The sequence below is a fragment of the Schistocerca nitens genome, chromosome 2 (genome assembly GCF_023898315.1).
Source record: "Schistocerca nitens isolate TAMUIC-IGC-003100 chromosome 2, iqSchNite1.1, whole genome shotgun sequence".
Taxonomy (NCBI): domain Eukaryota; kingdom Metazoa; phylum Arthropoda; class Insecta; order Orthoptera; family Acrididae; genus Schistocerca; species Schistocerca nitens.
Genome location: NC_064615.1, coordinates 466,223,278 through 466,242,361, shown reverse-complemented (window position 1 = coordinate 466,242,361; position 19,084 = coordinate 466,223,278). Strand labels below are relative to the sequence as shown.

General features: G+C 39.8%; 1 protein-coding gene across 3 annotated transcripts in view; it reads left to right on the top strand.

Annotated features, from left to right (window-relative positions):
* The window catches only part of LOC126236372 (myosin heavy chain, non-muscle), a 295,007-nt gene that overhangs the window by 247,991 nt on the left and 27,932 nt on the right, over positions 1-19,084 (top strand). For all 3 annotated transcript variants that reach the window (XM_049945618.1, XM_049945617.1, XM_049945619.1), the window contains 6 exons: positions 2,493-2,796; positions 3,423-3,492; positions 3,609-3,769; positions 4,331-4,571; positions 11,964-12,170; positions 17,736-17,864. In XM_049945618.1, the coding sequence (XP_049801575.1) occupies positions 2,493-2,796; positions 3,423-3,492; positions 3,609-3,769; positions 4,331-4,571; positions 11,964-12,170; positions 17,736-17,864 (1,112 nt within the window). The remainder of the gene's footprint in view (positions 1-2,492; positions 2,797-3,422; positions 3,493-3,608; positions 3,770-4,330; positions 4,572-11,963; positions 12,171-17,735; positions 17,865-19,084) is intronic.

Here is a 19,084-nt window from a genome sequence, read left to right as displayed (position 1 = left end):
CTTTACTTTAACAAAATTTACAAGTACTTATTTTATTAATCACGACAGTTATCCTTACAAAGATCATAGTTTCAACAGAAGTTGCTAAATCGGTTAGTGTGCTGTCAAATTTTTGACGCGATACAGTGAAGATTATGATTTATTCATTGTGTGTGCCCACTATAATTGCACAGTAAGAAATGTTCTTGTAACCACAACGTAACAAAAAAGCGAAATGTACATATAAAACTTATTACAGGCCTGTGAAATTTATAACAACTTATTTCACACAGGTTTTTATGTGACTAAAAGCAAAGACTGGGAGAGGGGAGACAAAATTTGGGCCTTTCCAGGGTCAGTAGTTAGTAAGGAAACTGCTTGGAAAAGTGATGAGTATGCAACCACTCGTGCACATGTACACACACACACACACACACACACACACACACACACACACACACACACACACACACACACACACGAATAATGTCAGAATATCATAAGCAAATTGAAGAAAAGAATTTTTCATTTATCAGAAGTTTAACAATAAACCATAAGATTAACATATGATACCTATTTTTTTACAACAGTACAGCAGTTCAGAAAAGATTATCTATATTACTGATTCATATGTTTCAAAGAATATTAATCTGTAAAAACATTGAGTGTACAAATACTTTCACAAAACATTTTCAGAATCCCAAAAATTCATAGATAAGCAGAAAATAATTTCAGATGATGTTACAAAGTGACATATGCTATCTGAACCTCATAACTGGACAGCTCCCAAATTTAATACAAAGACATTTCAGTGAAAAGGTGTCATGTAATCAACAGATGGTCTTATGAACTCTTGCTATCCATTTTAATGGCATCTGCTGGATGGCCTATCGTGATATTCACCAGAACTGCTTACTGTCCACACTTCACTTCCATAAGAGGCTACACTCCATACAAATAACTTCAGAAAAGATGTCCTAACTCTTACCCTTATATTCAGTGTTAAAAAAATCCTCCCTTTCAGAAATAAATTTCTTACTATAGCCATGCTGCATTTTGTGTTCTCTCTACTTTGGCCATCATAAGCTACTTTGCTACCAAAATAGCAAAACACTACTACTTTCTGTGTTTAATTTCCTAATATTCTAATCTAATTCATCACCTGATTTAATTTGACTGCATTCCGTTGCCCTTATTTTACTTTTGCTGATATCTTTTTTTTCCATTTAACTGCTCTTGCAAATCCTTTGCTATCTTGGATAGAGTTACGTTGTTATTGGCAGATCTCAAATATTTACTTCTTCACCTTGATACCTGCATTTTTCCGATCCCAAAGTGATCTCCAGGGATATACCAGTTTTTCCATTATTCTGTAAATAACCCTTGTTACTTTCTTGCAAGCATGATTTACCTTACTTAACTGATAGTACAGTAATATTCACACATGTTAGCAACTGCTTTCTATGGAACTGGAATTATTACTTTCTGCTTAAAGTGTTAGGGTTTTTCACCTGTCTCATACATCTTGTACAGCAGGTGGAATAGTTTCTTCATGATTGGCCCTCCCAAGGAGCTCTGTAGTTAAGACAGAATGTAGTCTACTCTAGAGGACTTATTTCTTTCAGAGCTCTGTCATATTATTACAGTATCATATTTCTCCTCTCATCTTCACCTGCTTCTTCTTATCTTTTTATAATATTGGCTTCAAGTTTGTTTCCCTTATATAGACCATCTACATATTCCTTCCACTTTTTGCTCTTTCTTAATTTGCTTAGAACAGGTTTTCCACGTGAGCTGTTGATAGTCGTACAGTTACTTCCCTTTTCTCCAAAGGTCTCCTTCATTTTCCTATATGCTGCACTTATCTTTCCTCTACCCATAGGTGTTTCTACATCCATGAACTTCTCACCTAGCCATTCTTGTTTTTCACATTTTGAATAACTTGTCAGACACATCTTTCAGATGTCTGCATTTGCTTTTGCCTGCTTCATTTTTTAATTTTCTCCTTTTGTCAGTTAGATTCTGGCCTTGTCTTTTTGCCTATTTTATCCTCTGCTGCCTTCACAGATTCATATCTCATGGCTGCCAATTCATCATCTGTTGTTTTGCATCCCTGTTTCTGTGAATCAGTACTTGATGCTCCATTCAAAACTCTCGACAACCTCTGGTGGTTTTTTTCCTTTCTTTTTTTCCTCCAGTTTATGCAGATGCTACCCCTTAATTTCCTATCTGTATGAAATTCCTTCGGTGTTAATTTGCAGTGCATAACCAATAAATTATGGCCACAGTCCACATCTACCCAGGAAAGTGTTGTGAAATTCAAAATCTATGCTATAAACATAAGTTTGCCTTTCTTCAACCTATCTCGTATGATAAGTTGAAGGGATTGTATGGCCACAAATGTTCCTGCATTTTTCCGAACCCAAAGTCTATTTTAATGGTTAACATTGTTATAATTTTAAGTCTTAGCACAGGACTGTTGTATTTACTACTTTTTCTTCCTCTTCTTCCAGCTGAAATTGTTGGTATGGCCCAGCAGGCATTGACAGACACGCAATTTGGTGCACGCACACGGAAGGGAATGTTCAGGACTGTGTCGCAGTTGTATAAGGAGCAACTGGCACGTCTCATGGTTACTCTGAGGAACACAAACCCAAACTTTGTTCGCTGTATAATTCCAAACCATGAGAAGCGAGCTGGAAAAATTGATGCACCTCTAGTTCTGGATCAGTTGCGTTGTAATGGTGTCCTAGAGGGCATTCGAATTTGTAGACAGGGATTCCCTAACAGAATACCATTCCAGGAATTCCGGCAAAGGTGATTAATGTATAGAGCACATAAATGTTGCTGAACTTCATCACAAATGTCACGTCATTTTTGTTATTGCTGAGAGGAGTTTACTTTTTGTGATGATAAGTTAGTTTTTTTTTTTACGAATCATTATTTTATTTAAATTCCTTGTGATTTCTTATGCTAACTGCAGCATGTTATTGTAGAATGTTTCTCATTCAAATACTGGCGTTGCAAGAGCATTTTCTCAAAACATAAAATTAAAGTGAGGATACTAGCTATCACAGAAGTGTGTGAAATAATTTATGACTCTGCCAATCTCTTGCAGCATCTCAAACCGATTTGATAGAAAAATTTTGTGTCTAACATTAAATTATTCAAATAGTTTTCAGCTCAGTTTAGAATTGCAAATAATAAAGATGTCCCAATCTCTTACACTTTATAATTCAAAGAATCCAGAAAAGTATACCACATACTAATGTATGATAAAGAAATACAAAATGGGGCTATAGAATTATTACAAAGTTACTTGGGATTGCTGTGAACTTTGCTGTTGATTGATTTTGGGAATATTTGGTCTGTTTGTGCAATGATTGTTTGAAACTTAATTGCTTATCTTATGCAACCTCTTTGTGTAATGTCACTTGTTACAGATATGAGCTGCTAACGCCAAATGTTATCCCTAAGGGATTTATGGATGGAAAGAAGGCATGCGAGAAAATGGTATGTTGGTTGTCAATGTGTAGACTTCTGTCCAATGTAATCTTTACATTTAAATAAAAATTAATGTAATATTTACTCCTTTGTTATTAATCATTTCATTTTATTTTCTACTTCAGATTCAAGCTCTGGAACTTGACCCAAATCTCTTCAGGATAGGACAATCAAAGATTTTCTTCCGTGCTGGCGTTTTAGCACATTTGGAAGAAGAACGGGACTACAAGATTACAGATCTTATTGTCAACTTTCAGGCATTCTGCAGAGGATATCTAGCAAGGAGGTATAATGCTGCTCAATATATGAAAGTGTTTTAGTGGTTAGCTATGAAATGCTTAAATGTCTAGCCTAATTGACGAACTTAAAATGTTGCGGTAAAAGATACTGTTTATAAAAATGATGGGAAAGAGAGAGAGTTTCTGTTGACCATAAGTATTAGTCAAAATGTACTGATTTTGTACTGTTGTCATCATCAATATATAAAGGTTGAATACAGGAGGGATTTGAAGACACCTTACAAGAATTCTTAGCTATAAAATTTGTTTTTGCCATATAAACTCACTTAATATTTGTTTGTGTGTTTCTTAATAGTTAAAGCACCAATGTCATTTGTAGCATATGATGGCAGTTTTTAGAAATGTTTACAAAAATGGTGAAATAACATTAAACTTCCATACCTTATCAAGCTGTACTGTGATGCATTACATTACAAAATCAGTCTTTAATAATAGAATTAGTTGTGGTAATAACAATAATATGGTTTAGATTACTGTTGTCTGACAACTGCAGTGTTATTTTGTGTATCAGATTTTTGAAGCCTTCGTGATTTTTTTCCAATTAACAGGAATTTCCAGAAACGAACTCAGCAGCTGAATGCAATCCGCATCATCCAGCGGAACTGTGCAGCATATTTGAAGTTACGCAACTGGCAGTGGTGGAGACTTTATACAAAAGTGAAGCCATTGCTAGAGGTTACAAAGCAAGAGGAGAAGTTGAGCCAGAAAGAAGATGAACTACGTCAAGTGCGTGATAAACTGGATCAACAGTTGCGTACTGCGCAAGAATATGAGCGCAAGTTTCAGCAGGTCAGTACTCAGTTATGCTGGAGTCTTACCATTAGATAATTACTGTAATAGCAACAACTGAGATAGTGTAGGAGCAGCATACACCCATTTCCATTTTTTTATTCGTATACTGATTATTCTTGGAATAAGAGCATAGTGTGTATAAAAGAAAAGAAAATATGTGGCTATTAGGATGACAAGGGTGTGATTGTTCACATGACATGGATATCACCAAAAAAATGTAGGAAAAATGTTAAGGGAACTTATTAATAATCTCATATGAGAGACTATATTATGCTTTTATTAAGTTCTAACTGAATCCGCACAAATTTGAATGTGCTTTGTTTTTTTTCTATATGGCAGATTGTTCATTTAAATTAGGTCTGTCTCTTCACATGATGATAGGAGGTTGCGCATAATAAAATAAATGTAAATGCTTCTATAAATAGATGGAAATTTAATCATAATATTAGAAGATGACAGAATAAAATAATTGTAACTGCTGTGAAATGATGTAAGTGAATTATGGAATTCAAATGCAGGATGCTCATCTGATCTGGCAGTAAATGAAATGTTCATATTGCAAGAGAGAGACAGTGGATAGCAAGGCAGAAACTTAGCAAAATTGTTGCTTTATTGAGAAACAATATAAGAAAGATATTGTCAGACTTGAAAACCCACTCTTTCATTGCTGTGAACTGTTTCAATCAAATATATTAGCATATACCACATAACCTTTACTTGAAGTATAGATTATTATGTACAGATAATGGGAAATTACACAGATCAACCTTCAGAGGTAGTGTCTACAGTAGCAAGACCTTCATGTAGCAGTCTTTCCACTTCTGTTATAGTAAAAGTATTCAACATTGATCTGTTAGATGTGAAATTTTGTTGTCGATAATTCTTGCCTTTACGTATCATAAGGCAACAGGAGAACATGGGATAGCAGCTGATGTGAAACTGGGGAGGTGACAACTTGAAAAAAATTACCTGCCAGATTTGGAGGCTAAAGGGTGATAGAAGAATGTGATCGTTGCGCCAATGCATGATAAAGGGGACAAGAGGGATACACAGTACTATAGAGGAATATTAGAACTAGAGGTTGGCTACACAGCACTGTCAAAACTGCTTCTGAAGAGATTATAGGAGACTATAAAGAGGGATTTAAGAAGAGGAGAGGCATAGAACAGACATTTTCCCTGAAACAATTGATATAACTTAGGGTCGTAAAGAAGAAAGAGAAGGTAGTAACGATTGTGGACTTCAGAAAGGCATACGACTCCAACACTCTCTCTTGGAAGTGTCCTGAGGGACAGAGGACTAGGCAGCACTACACAAGAACTAATAATGGAAAACAAAAGGGTGAGATCTGAGGATAACTATTGAAGAATTTGAGATAAAGACCATTGCCAAATAGGGAGATTAATTGTCGCCAGTTTTGTTCAGCACATTATTGAACAGATTGATCAGACGGTTGAAAGCAATACAAAAGAAAATGAGAATACCAGAGACACACTGGGGGGAGAATAAACGAAAGGAGGACTAAGTGGACTGCACAACCTTTGCAAATGACATAATGACAGTCAGACAGATGAAGATGCAAAGACACAACTCGACAATATAAGTGAGATAAGCTCAAGTGTTGGATCTGATGCATGCCTGCCTACAACAAGGCAATGGTATTGAATACCGCTAGGGATTGAAAAACACGAGAAGACACCAAGCACCAAAACAATTGTCTTCATGGTGATGGTGATGGTGGTGGTGGTGGTGGTGGTGGTGGTGGTGGTGATGATGATCATTAAGAGAATTCATTAACTGTTCATTTTCATTTATAATGCCATCTATAGTCTGCTTCTCTTATCAGTTTAGCAACTTGTCTACTTTTTTTCCTCCGTGAGGTAGTGTCTACAGTAGCTAAGACGTTCATGTAGCAGTCTTTCCACTTCTGTTATAGTAAAAGTCTTGTTGTTACTTCTAATGTATGCCTTGACTTCACTCCAAACCAATTCAGTTAGATTAAAATGACAGTGATAAGGCAGTAGCCTAATTACCAAGTGACCTGTTCGCTTGCAATTTCATCTACAACATATTTAGGTGTCACAGGCTTATTTTGTTTCACGAACGAGTATAACAGCAGTTTTGTCATGCTCATGTCCGCAGCAATGTCTCTCACCTGCAACCACTGCACCACAGTTTCTTTACGGTCACTAGTGGTCAGAGTTTTATCTAAAATCACGGAATGGTATGGTGTATTGTCCATCACAAAAACTGTCGGAACTCTAAACTGGAGCAATAAATTTTTAAACCACTTTAGAAACTGTGGGTGGTCCTCATGATGGTCACCGGTTTTTTTTTTTTTTTTTTTTTTTTTTTCAATCAAAAAATTAGAAGTCCTTCAGGCACAAAGCCATTTGAAGAGCCTGCATGGGCCACAATTAATCGTGATCCATTTCCTGTTGGCTGATGACCGTTGCTATTCGGAGTATCATCTGTCCAGCATTTCTCAACTGCTTCTCCAGCGTTGACCCAGGTTTCGTCTAACCATATGACTGAGTGTATGTCCTTTCCTACAATTTTGTGTAAGAAAATGATATGAGCTGCAACGACATGAGCTTTTTCTAGTAACAGTTTTCATCCATCTAACTTTTTAAAACGGAAGCCCATTCTTTTTAATATCATCTTAAGTGACATTTTCACCCCTGAGAAAAGTTCACTTCCTTTTAAAGAATTTAGCATCTTCGCTATTGTGGGGTATTCTTTCCTTTTATAGTATACGTATATGTGCCAACAAATTGCATAGGATTGGAAAGAATCAATATCTGTAATAGGACAAGGCTACTTCTTTCTTGCCCAGAGTACTTAAAATCACACTGTTTCTTCCACACTGTTTACTTCACTGTCTTGTAAGTCTTGAAGTAGCACCCCTTTCCTTGTAACTGTTCTTTCACTGAGTCCTAGAGTTTTCGAGGTATGCTCTAAAACTTTATCGGCAGGAATTGACGCATGCCCATGAACAGAAAAAAAATTCTTTTTCATGCTCTTAAAACTCACGTGTCCTCTGTTGTAATTCCAAAGGCTGACTATTTCATGGTACTCCAAGGCACAACGGATTATCGCTTGATGAACGACATCATTTTGGTGACATTGTTTAACAAACAAAAACTGTACTCAGGCGGTAACAAAACAGCAGGCGTTCGCACACTAATATACAATGTTTACACAGAAGCCAGCAACATGGTAGCGTTGATGCCGAAACCGCTCTTGTTCGGTGCTGTTATTGGTTCAGTAGATGCGGCGACTCCCGCTCCTCACTTATTTGTTAGTTATACTACCAACTCTACAGCACTTGGGGAGTGACCTTGAAGTGACATGTTTCAGCGGCCTGGGTTTAGAAAAACAAGAGGAAAATACTTCAGAAAACACGAGGCTCTAATAGAGGTGGTGTGAGATGGGTGTGCATACCTGCGGAAGAACTGTATGAGAGCAAGATGACAAAATCAGACAAAATTGGACTAAAAGGGGCAATATTTGCCAGACATGTGATTGGGACAATATAGGGACAATGATGAAAAGAGTGCAGGAAACAACAGAGAGGGGAAAAAGGAAAGATGATAGCCAAGTGAGTCGTCGAACTCCAGAAAGATTGGTCGGAGCTTGGGATGAAGATGGAAGCAAAGGAAAATTGCAAAAGCAAGTACACATGGACAGATATATCGGAGATCAAAGACAGAGAGGGATACGGGAAATGAAGAGTGTGTCACCAGTTGGGCAGATGAGATAAGAGGTACTGAAGGATAACAGAGAAGAAAATAAAGGCTAAAGTAGTTCGAGGAGGATGAGGAGGAGGAGGAAACTGAATTTATGGAGAGGCGACTTGTGGTCCTTCAGAGGCCATATTGCAAGAAGAAGAAGAAGAAGAAGAATAGTATTTCACTTATCAGCAACAGCTTTGAACCTCTTGTATGCTGGCCTGGCTTACTGTTATCTTGTACTATTCAACATAGTTTTGATTGTAGTTAGTATGACTGTTCTACTTTCATTACACCTCTAGTGTCCTTTCCTCAAGACACACTTAGATATTTTTACAGTGTGACTTCAACAGTCACTGTCTTTCCAAATACATATCATTAAATTCTTTGTATTTATTCATTGATTTTGTTCAAAATGGGAGATGAGATGTATATTCAAAAACATTTTGAGATTATGAAACATTATTCACACTGGCCACAGAAACCTACAAACTTATATTAGTAAACCTTGCAAGGTTCTCCTATGGTGCAGGAGATGAGTGTCATTTGCACTCTCAGGAGTGCTATTTATTGGAAACCTGCATCCCTTGTAGCATCTTTATTAGAGAGAATAGTCAAATTTACGTGGGTGGAAGTTCTGCAGGATGGATGCTTGGCTGCCTTTAGTGCAGACTTAAAATGATTTAGGAGAATATTGCCAAAGTGAACAAATAACTGGTCTGCTGCTGAGAATACAAAGATGTTTATCAGAGTCTAAATGGTGGATGGTGTAAAGCCCTGGATGGACCATTGTACGTACAGTGACTGTCATCTATGTTTCAAACAGTGTGCCGTGGCTCTGTTGCCATTATGGAGTATGACTATACAGGGTGGTCCATTGATAGTAACCAGGCCAAATCTCACGAAATAAGCAGCAAACAAAAAAACTATAAAGAACGAAACTCGTCTAGCTTGAAGGGGGAAACCAGTTGACGCTGTGGTTGGCCCGCTAGATGGTGCGGATATCAACTGCATTTTTTAAATAGGAACCCCCATTTTTATTACATATTCGTGTAGTACGTAAGGAAATATGAATGTTTTAGTTGGACCACTTTTTTCGCTTTGTGATGGATGGCACTGTAATAGTCACAAATGTATGAGTACGTGGTATCACGTAATATTCCGCCAGTGCAGACGGTATTTGCCTCGTTATTCATTACCCGTGTTAAAATGTTTGACTGTTTACCAATTGCGGAAAAGGTCTATATCGCGTTGATGTATAGCTATTGTGATCAAAGTGCCCAATGGGCGTGTGCTATGTATGCTGCTCGGTATCCTGGGCAACATCATCCAAGTGCCCGGACCTTCGCTGGATAGTTATGTTATTTAAGGAAACGGGAAGTGTTCAGCCACATGTGAAATGTCAACCACGACCTGCAACAAATGGTGATGCTAAAGTAGGTGTTTTAGCTGCTGTTGCGGCTAATCCGCACATCAGTAGCAGACAAATTGCACGAAAATCGGGAATATCAAAGACGTCGGTGTTGAGAATGCTACATCAGTATCAATTGCACCCGTACCATATTTCTGTGCACCAGGGATTGCATGGTGACGACTTTGAACGCCGTGTACAGTTCCGCCACTAGGCACAAGAGAAATTACGGGAAGATGACAGATTTTTTTGCATGCGTTACATTTAGCAACGAAGCGTTATTCACCAACAGCAGTAATGTAAACTGGCAAAATATGCACTATAGGGCAATGGAAAATCCATGATGGCTGCGACGGGTGGAACGTCAGCGACCTTGGTGGGTTAATGTATGGTGTGACATTATGGGAGGAAGGATAATTGTCCCCCATTTTATCGATGGCAATCTAAATGGTGCAGTGTCTGCTGATTTCCTACGTAATGTTCTACTGATGTTACTACAAGATGTTTCACTGCATGATAGAATGGCAATGTACTTCTAACATGATGGATGTCCGGCACATAGCTCGCGTGTGGTTGAAGTGGTATTGAATAGCATATTTCATGACAGGTGGATTGGTCATCGAAGCACCATACCATGGCCTGCACGTTCACCAGATCTGACATCCCGGGATTTCTTTCTGTGGGGAAAGTTGAAGGATATTTGCTATCGTGATCCACCGACAATGCCTGACAACATGCGTTACACGTATTGCCAAATGCATTGAAGTTGACGGACATCATGTTGTGCATTTATTGCATTAATGTGGTATTTACAGGTAATCATGCTGTAACAGCATGCATTCTCAGAAATGATAAGTTCACAAACGTACATGCATCACATTGGAACAACCAAAATAAAATGTTCAAACGTACCTATGTTCTGTATTTTTATTTAAAAAAAAACGTACCTATAGCCAACTGTTCGTCTAACATTGTGAGCCATATGTTTGTGACTATTACAGCGCCATCTATCACAAAGCGAAAAAAGTGGTCCAACTAAAACATTCAAATTTCTTTACGTACTACACGAATATGTAATAAAAAATGGGGGTTCCTATTTTTAAAAAATGCAGTTGATATCAGTTTGATCTATGGCAGCGCCATCTAGTGGGCCAACCATAGCGCCATCTGGTTTCTGCCTTTAAGCTAGACAAGTTTCGTTCTTTGTAGTTTTTTCGTTTGATGCTTATTTTGTGAGATATTTATCCTGGTCACGATCAATGGACCACCCTGTATATAGGCTGCAATGATAAGTATAGTACAATGTGGTGCAGTTATCTTTTGTAATGCCTTTGTTGCACTATGATTTTCTGATTGCAAATTAAATAATTGAGTTTTGCAATAATGTGAGTCATTGTAATATCTGTCCATCAAATGAGACAATGAAAAACGATATTGTGATTTTCTGACTTGAAGGAAGACGCAAACAGTGGCATAGATTTTTAGTGTGAAATATCAAGTATTTGTCTTTTTGCTGATAGGTCATCTCTTTGTTCATCCTGAGAACTTCATTCCCATTCTTTCATTCTATTCACTCATTTTCTCCTCTATGATGAGATCGTGCTCTTATACACCTTGGGGACTTTCCAAGTCAAACATGGGCTACATATTGCTACATATTAATGTATAATGATGGTGAACATCTCATAGCTCTGGAATTGTTTTCTCTTAAAACTGTAAACTACTCAGGCTGATTGAAAATGTCAAACTATCCTATATTTTATATTTGACCACTATAGCACTGGAAATACTTCTCATCACCTGACTTCAGAATGAACTAATATTCAGATTCATTCAGTTGGGTATAACAACAGATGGTGTCTGTTTCAGTAACCGTGACTACTTCTCTATATGCAGTCATTAGTTGCCACATTAAAATGTTCCTAATAACTTGCGTACTGCTCCAGCCTTAAATTAAATCTGTCAAGTGTCTAATTGCTTGAATCATTACAGTACCTATGTAAAATCTCAGAACCTCTAAAGTCATCTTTTTAATGACAGTCTAATGATTATTGACAAGAAACATTGTAGTACTGTACTTCAATTCGACAGGCACATACATCCTTGTCAATTTTAATCTTATTGAAAGTTATATGTTAATTTAAATGTTTAACTTAATGTGAAGTTGATGTTACTGATAGAATTAGCTGAGTGAATGAAATAAATTACAATAAGAAAATATTGTTGTATGATTATTTTTGACTGTAGGCTGTGGAAGAGAAGATAGCTCTGTCTGAACAGCTGCAAGCAGAAACAGAGCTCTGTGCTGAGGCTGAGGAAATGCGTGCAAGGCTGTTGGCACGGAAGCAAGAACTGGAGGAACTCTTGCAAGATATGGAGGCACGCATGGAGGAGGAAGAGGAGAGGGTGACCCAGTTAAACAATGAAAAGAAGAAACTACAGCTCAATATACAGGTTGGTCTCCCTCTCTCCCCCCTCTCTCCCACCCCCTCTCTCCCACCCCCTCTCTCCCACCCCCTCTCTCCCACCCCCTCTCTCCCACCCCCCCTCTCTCCCACCCCCCCTCTCTCCCACCCCCCTCTCTCCCACCCCCCCTCTCTCCCACCCCCCTCTCTCCCACCCCCCTCTCTCCCACCCCCCTCTCTCCCACCCCCCTCTCTCCCACCCCCCCTCTCTCCCACCCCCCCTCTCTCCCACCCCCTCTCTCCCACCCCCTCTCTCCCACCCCCTCTCTCCCACCCCCCCTCTCTCCCACCCCCCCTCTCTCCCACCCCCCTCTCTCCCACCCCCCCTCTCTCCCACCCCCCTCTCTCCCACCCCCCTCTCTCCCACCCCCCTCTCTCCCACCCCCCTCTCTCCCACCCCCCTCTCTCCCCCGCCCCCTCTCTCTCCTGCCCCCTCTCTCTCCCCACCCCACCCTCTCTCTCCCCCACCCCACCCCCCCTCTCTCCCCACCCCACCCTCTCTCTCCCCCACCCCACCCTCTCTCTCCCCCACCCCACCCTCTCTCTCCCCCACCCCACCCTCTCTCTCCCCCACCCCACCCTCTCTCTCCCCCACCCCACCCTCTCTCTCCCCCACCCCACCCTCTCTCTCCCCCACCCCACCCTCTCTCTCCCCCACCCCACCCTCTCTCTCCCCCACCCCACCCTCTCTCTCCCCCACCCCACCCTCTCTCTCCCCCCCACCCCACCCTCTCTCTCCCCCCCACCCCACCCTCTCTCTCCCCCCACCCCACCCTCTCTCTCCCCCCACCCCACCCTCTCTCCCCCCCACCCCACCCTCTCTCCCCCCCACCCCACCCTCTCTCCCCCCCCACCCCACCCTCTCTCCCCCCCACCCCACCCTCTCTCCCCCCCACCCCACCCTCTCTCCCCCCACCCCACCCTCTCTCCCCCCCACCCCACCCTCTCTCCCCCCCACCCCACCCTCTCTCCCCCCCACCCCACCCTCTCTCCCCCCCGCCCCACCCTCTCTCCCCCCCCCACCCCACCCTCTCTCCCCCCCCCACCCTCTCTCCACCCCACCCCTCTCTCCACCCCACCCTCCACCCCACCCTCTGTCGCACCTCGCAGAAGTAAGTTTACCGTAGTGTGCTTATGTTAAATTTAACAACATGTATGGGCTCTGAATAGTAATTTTTATTAGACATTTGCGTGCAGTACAAAATGTAATTCCTTTTTATAGTACTAATCCCTTTGTTGTTGTTGTTGTTGTTGTTGTGTGTGTGTGTGTGTGTGTGTGTGTGTGTGTGTGTGTGTGTGTGTCTTTTTTTTTTTAAAGATCTAACCACTAGGAATAACAGTAATATGGAGAGGTTATATTGCTACTCACCACATGAAGGATGCGTTGTCATAGACAGGCACAATGAAAATGAATGCTAGAAATAATAATACTTTTGGTCAAAGGGACCACAGTCTCCACAATTGGGCATTAGTGCCCAGAGACAGTGGTGTGTGTGTGTTTGTGTTTGTGTGTGTGTGTGTGTGTGTGTGTGTGTGTGTGTGTGTGTGTGTGTGTGTGTGTTTTTAAACTTCTGAAGTCATGGTTGAAGGAGTGTGGGAGAAGGGGGGGGGGGGGATAAGCAAAAGTTGGTAGTCGTGTTTCTACATCTGAAGGATGATGTCTATTCAGATTTTGTGCCAATGTGGTAACACTGGCACTAATAATGCCACTGTTATGATGCACATCAGCTTTGCTTTAAATACATGCTTGTCATGATTATGAGTGTTAATTACCTTTGAGATTCAACGTAGTGAGTCGATGTTAGTCAGAAATGCCTAAAAGACACAGTTAGCAACTACTCACTGAGTTTGAATGAGGTCATGCGATATGGCTACAAGAAGTGGGATATTACTTCCACAATATTTCAGAAAGACAGGGCAGGAATGTAGTCACTGTACAGTGGTTGTCACATGAAGGTACGGTCCCGAGAAGACTGGGGTGTGGATGGCCATGTGGCACCACCGATAGCAAAAACTGTTGTGTTCAGTGCACGGATGTGGTGCATCGTAATGTGTCTACAGCAGCAATTCGAGCAACAGTTGGCACTGTGGTGACACGACAAAATGTTACAAATCAGTACCTTGAATGACAGCTCTGAGCCAGACACCCTGTAGTGTGCATTTCGCTGATCCCAAACCATTGCTATTTGTGACTTTAGTGTTGGCAAGTGAGAGCTCATTGGAGGAGAGGCTGTAGAGGTTTGTTGTGTTTTCTGACGAAAGGCAGTTCTGCCTTGTGCCACAGATGACCAAGTGTTAGGAGGCCGTTTATGGACAGCATTCCAGGGGGTGTTTTTCAACAAGACAATGCACACCCATATACTGCTGCTGTAACACATCACAGCCTACAGTGTGTCGATATGTTGCCTTGACCTGCTAAAGCACCAGACCTGTCTCGTATTGAGCATGTATGGGATGTCATAGGGAGGAAACTCTAGTGTCCTCAACAGCGAGCATTAACCACCCAAGTGCAAGAGGTGTGGATCTCGTCACACAAACTGATATCCAGCACCTGCACAATACAATGCTTGCACATTTTTATGCTTGCATTCAACATTCTGGCAGTTAGACCGGTTATTAATATACCCGCATGTCACGTTTGTAGTGGCTTTTGTCATGCTTACTTTAATTGTGGTCTTGCAAGGTTAAATCTTTGGCAGATGTATTCCTGAAATTTCATTACTGTAGATTATTTCTTGGTGTTGGGATTTTTTTTTCTGTCATTGTATTTCTAGTTTTCTTTCTCATTGTCCCTGTCTGACTTAAAGCTGCCTCTGTTTGGTAAACAACAATCTGACCCTTCCATATTGTTGTTGTTCCATCCTGGACTTTGTATAGTTTGATGTAGGCCAAGCAGTTTGCTTACTTTACTTTCTATAACTACATATTGTCTGTCTGTTTTCTGATATCATAATTATGCACTGTTCTTTGTTATTATTACAAGCTAAACGCTAAATTATCACAGATGTGTTGCTTAAGCTCAAATTGCCATCTTATTTGTTTAATTAACTTTTTCTAATATACAGAAACAAGTGTGGATTGGACAGTGTTGTGCTACAAATTAAGAGATTCAGGATTTGGTACATAACAGATCCAAAGATTTTTTTTTTTTACAGCTTATTGCTTTGCTGGTATTGCTTTGTAAAGTGAAAATAAATGTGCACTGTAGTTTGGATCCAGTGTTAAAATTGTAAGTTTCCCTGTAAATGACTATCTGAACACTTTCTCAAGGGTTTGGTAGGTTGGTCAAGGCATTTCACTTGCAATTGAACCGTAACCACTACAGCAGTGTGCTGTTGCTACGGCACCCATAGTGTTCAACGATTTCCTATCTTGTTTAAAATTGAAGTGAAAGCAAATTCTGGCATGTGTAGCTTGCAGTTTGTGTCGATACATTGGTCGTGCACACAAATTTCAAACCTTAACAACTGGAAAATTGCGTTGATGCACAAACGCACAAGAATTTACTATGCAAAACATGAAGTAGATTTTTATTCTAGAAACTGATAAAGAAGCATCATATTTACCCACTAAAGTTGTCAGGATAAATTGAAGTTCAGTGCATTATCAGAGCACTGGCTATCAACTATTGTGTAATAATGTTGTTGTTGTTGAAAAGTTAACCATTAGTTTACATTATGTCTCGGTGACAGTCTTCTTGTCACCATGGTCCAGTTTTAAAGTGTGGACTAGAAACTAGGTTAGCAAATCACTTACAAATTTTACAGCTCTCCTTTCTTGTATGTATCACTTAAAGTTCTGTTTCATATTTTTCATGTGCCATAATGCAGGCAATGGAGACTAAAGATAATTCTCTTTATCCTTTTTAGCTGAAGTTTTTAAACTTCGTGATACCTCAAGCAAATTCCAGCAGCATAGTCCCAAGCCCAGTTCACTATCTGTACTTCACAGCCTGATACAATCTGACACAAGTACTCACCTAGAATATATGATCCCCCTCCCCCATTATATATTTTAAGTGTGACTTTAAATCACTGTTATTGTTAGCTGACTCAAATTGATTCCTTATATATTCTACGGCTGTTGATAAGTTTGGTGATGAATGAACAGCAGACAGCAGTGACCATCTCAATATCTTGCCACTTGGTGCTCGACATCAAAACCCTTCTCATAGATTTTGTCACTATTCTAGTGTCCAGTGCACACAGTCCAGTTCATTGCCACTTTCTATCTTCTGTCTGTCACTCTATCATCATCTTATAATTTTTACACCTCCTTGAACAATCACCTGCTTCTCATTTCCTGCCGTAAAACAACCTGCTCGGCATTCTGGGAATTGTTATTAAGATCCCCCTTTCATTGTCAACATTCTGGAATATGACAGGAACACTCTTTGGAAGCAAAACGTTATGATACAGGGACATATGCTCTAATCCAAATTATTTCTGATATAGAACACTTCTAATATTCATTTTATTTATTTTCTGCATTATTCAACACATTGTCAAGTTTAAACATGTGTGGCAGTTAGCAAGCATGATAACATGTGTTTCACAAAGTATCAACTGAAAAACACATGTTTTTAGCACATTCACATTTGATGTGTCAGAAAGTGCCAACAATATCTCTTGGATAGCAGCAGGAGCACTACAAACACAAAAGCCATAAATATACACCATATCTACATATTCTTCACTAATGAAGTTGGTCTAAAATAAAATGCCAGGGAGATTGTTTGGGTAAGACACATACGTGCAAGCCACTAGCCCTAAAACATACAACACATTTAATGTATGTATCTGTGAAAGTATCCAGAGTGGGGCATATGTCCATATGAAGTTTTTTGCTTCAGATGAGTATTCCTGTAATTTTCCTGAATATTGTATGCTGACATTTGCAGGAATTTTATAACTACTTCAGTAGTTGCTTATGCTCTCTAAATTGTCTTTTGAAAAAATGAAACAGTTTTTACAATGACATTTGTATGCAGTTTGTATTCCAACTTTCAAAAATTGGAAAAAAAGGTGCCTTAAGCCCTATTTTGAGCCTTAGTGACAGTAGTGTGGTCATGCCAAGTGGGCGCTCTTAATCTAGGTGGTGCAGTGGTAAGACACTGAACTCGTGTTCCGAAGGTCAGCAGTTCAAATTCCCCATCTGGTCATCTAGATTTAGGTTTTCCGTCGTTTCTTTAAACTATTAAGGTAAACACTGGGATGATTTCTCTGAAAAGGGCAAAAGCAGTTTCATTCTCCCATCCAAGGTTGCCATTTGTCTAAAATATCATCTGGCAACTTAGGACCCAAGCGGCCAGCTGTCCTTGGCCAGTTCCACAGTTTCTCCTGGTAGAAGAAACTCTCTCTCTCTTTTTTTTTTAAATAGTATTTGCGTTGACTGTAATATGAGTTGCGCTCTTTTAAAGGAAAATACTGCCAACTTTTCTAGCTCTTCATGATTTTTTAACAATTTTATGAATTTACTTTTCATTTCCAAGCATTACATTTTGATAGCTACGGTTCAAATCCTATGATCTCTTTTTTTTCCTTCTTCTTTTCAGGACTTAGAAGAACAACTGGAAGAAGAAGAAGCTGCTAGACAGAAATTACAGCTTGAGAAAGTTACATGTGATGCCAAAATAAAGAAATTAGAAGAAGATCTTGCATTGTCAGATGATACTAATCAGAAGGTAAGAAATTAACCATGAATACTTCTTCACAGTAAGTGCAGTGCATTTTGTCACTAATGTGATGCCAATCTTACAGTTAGATTAAAATTACTTGAAAGTTGACACTTCACATATTGGAGCAGGAGAGCACTCAGTATCACAACAGAACCATTCACCATTGCCAAACTGTCGCAGTTGGTCAATTCACTTCCAGTTCCATGTCTCGCATTCCTTCTTCATGTGTTTGGATCCCGAGCCATGGGCCTGTCACTTTAATTTCTTATTTCAAAAAACACACACACATTTTTTTCACAACATAGTGTGAAGCTGAATTATTGATGGCTGCCATATCATTGTGACTAGGCCACCACAGTCATAAACACAGGGTTGTGGCATACTGCAGTGCTTATTGTATTAACCTGACGTGTAGAAGGTTATAGGTTCGAATCTTTTTTTTTTTTTTTTTTTTCTCCCTATCTGATCAAGAGAGTTGGATTATTATTTTTATTCAGTTAGTCAGTTTAAATGTAATTCCTTTTGTTTTTAATTCTTTGCCACGTCGTTCTCATCATTATATTGACTCTTTTATTTGCACTTATTTTTCTTCCTGTCATTACTTTTTCATTTGGAATCTGCCTGTGTTGCCTATAATTTGCAGCTAAGTGCCAATGAGGACTGCTCATCAGCTGGTAACACAGCAGCCCTTGTAGCCAGTGTGAGGACAGTTTAAGGTAACCAATGATAAAAAGAAATTAGCCTGCTTTAGCACTGAAACTGAACTTTTTCTGTCTTAAGTTTGCTTGTAGAGGTTAGCTTAATCATCGTGAACAGAGCAATCGTGATTTTAATTCCGCCAAAGGTTGTTTTTTCGGATACATTGCACAACATGAGATTGTGCTTAGCTTAGGCCATGCATTTAGATTCGGGACTACAAAACAGCTTTGTCTGCCACAGTTTCGTCATTGGACACTTAGTCAGCTTTTGACAGAACATCTTGTGTTCCTGAAATACATTGCAGTGGCCACTTCCAACATTGCTCTGGATTAAACATTAACCTCATTTGTTAAGTGGGCCACATGTTTTGTGTGTCACCTACAACCAAGTGGTAGCCAGCAGCTGATGTGGCAGCATTGTAGTGGCAAGTGATGGCCAACTATCAAGTAATTTTAATTGGGCTGTATATTCTATATAGAATGATATGAACCCCCGTACTGAGTGACCTTCATAAAAGAAATTATATT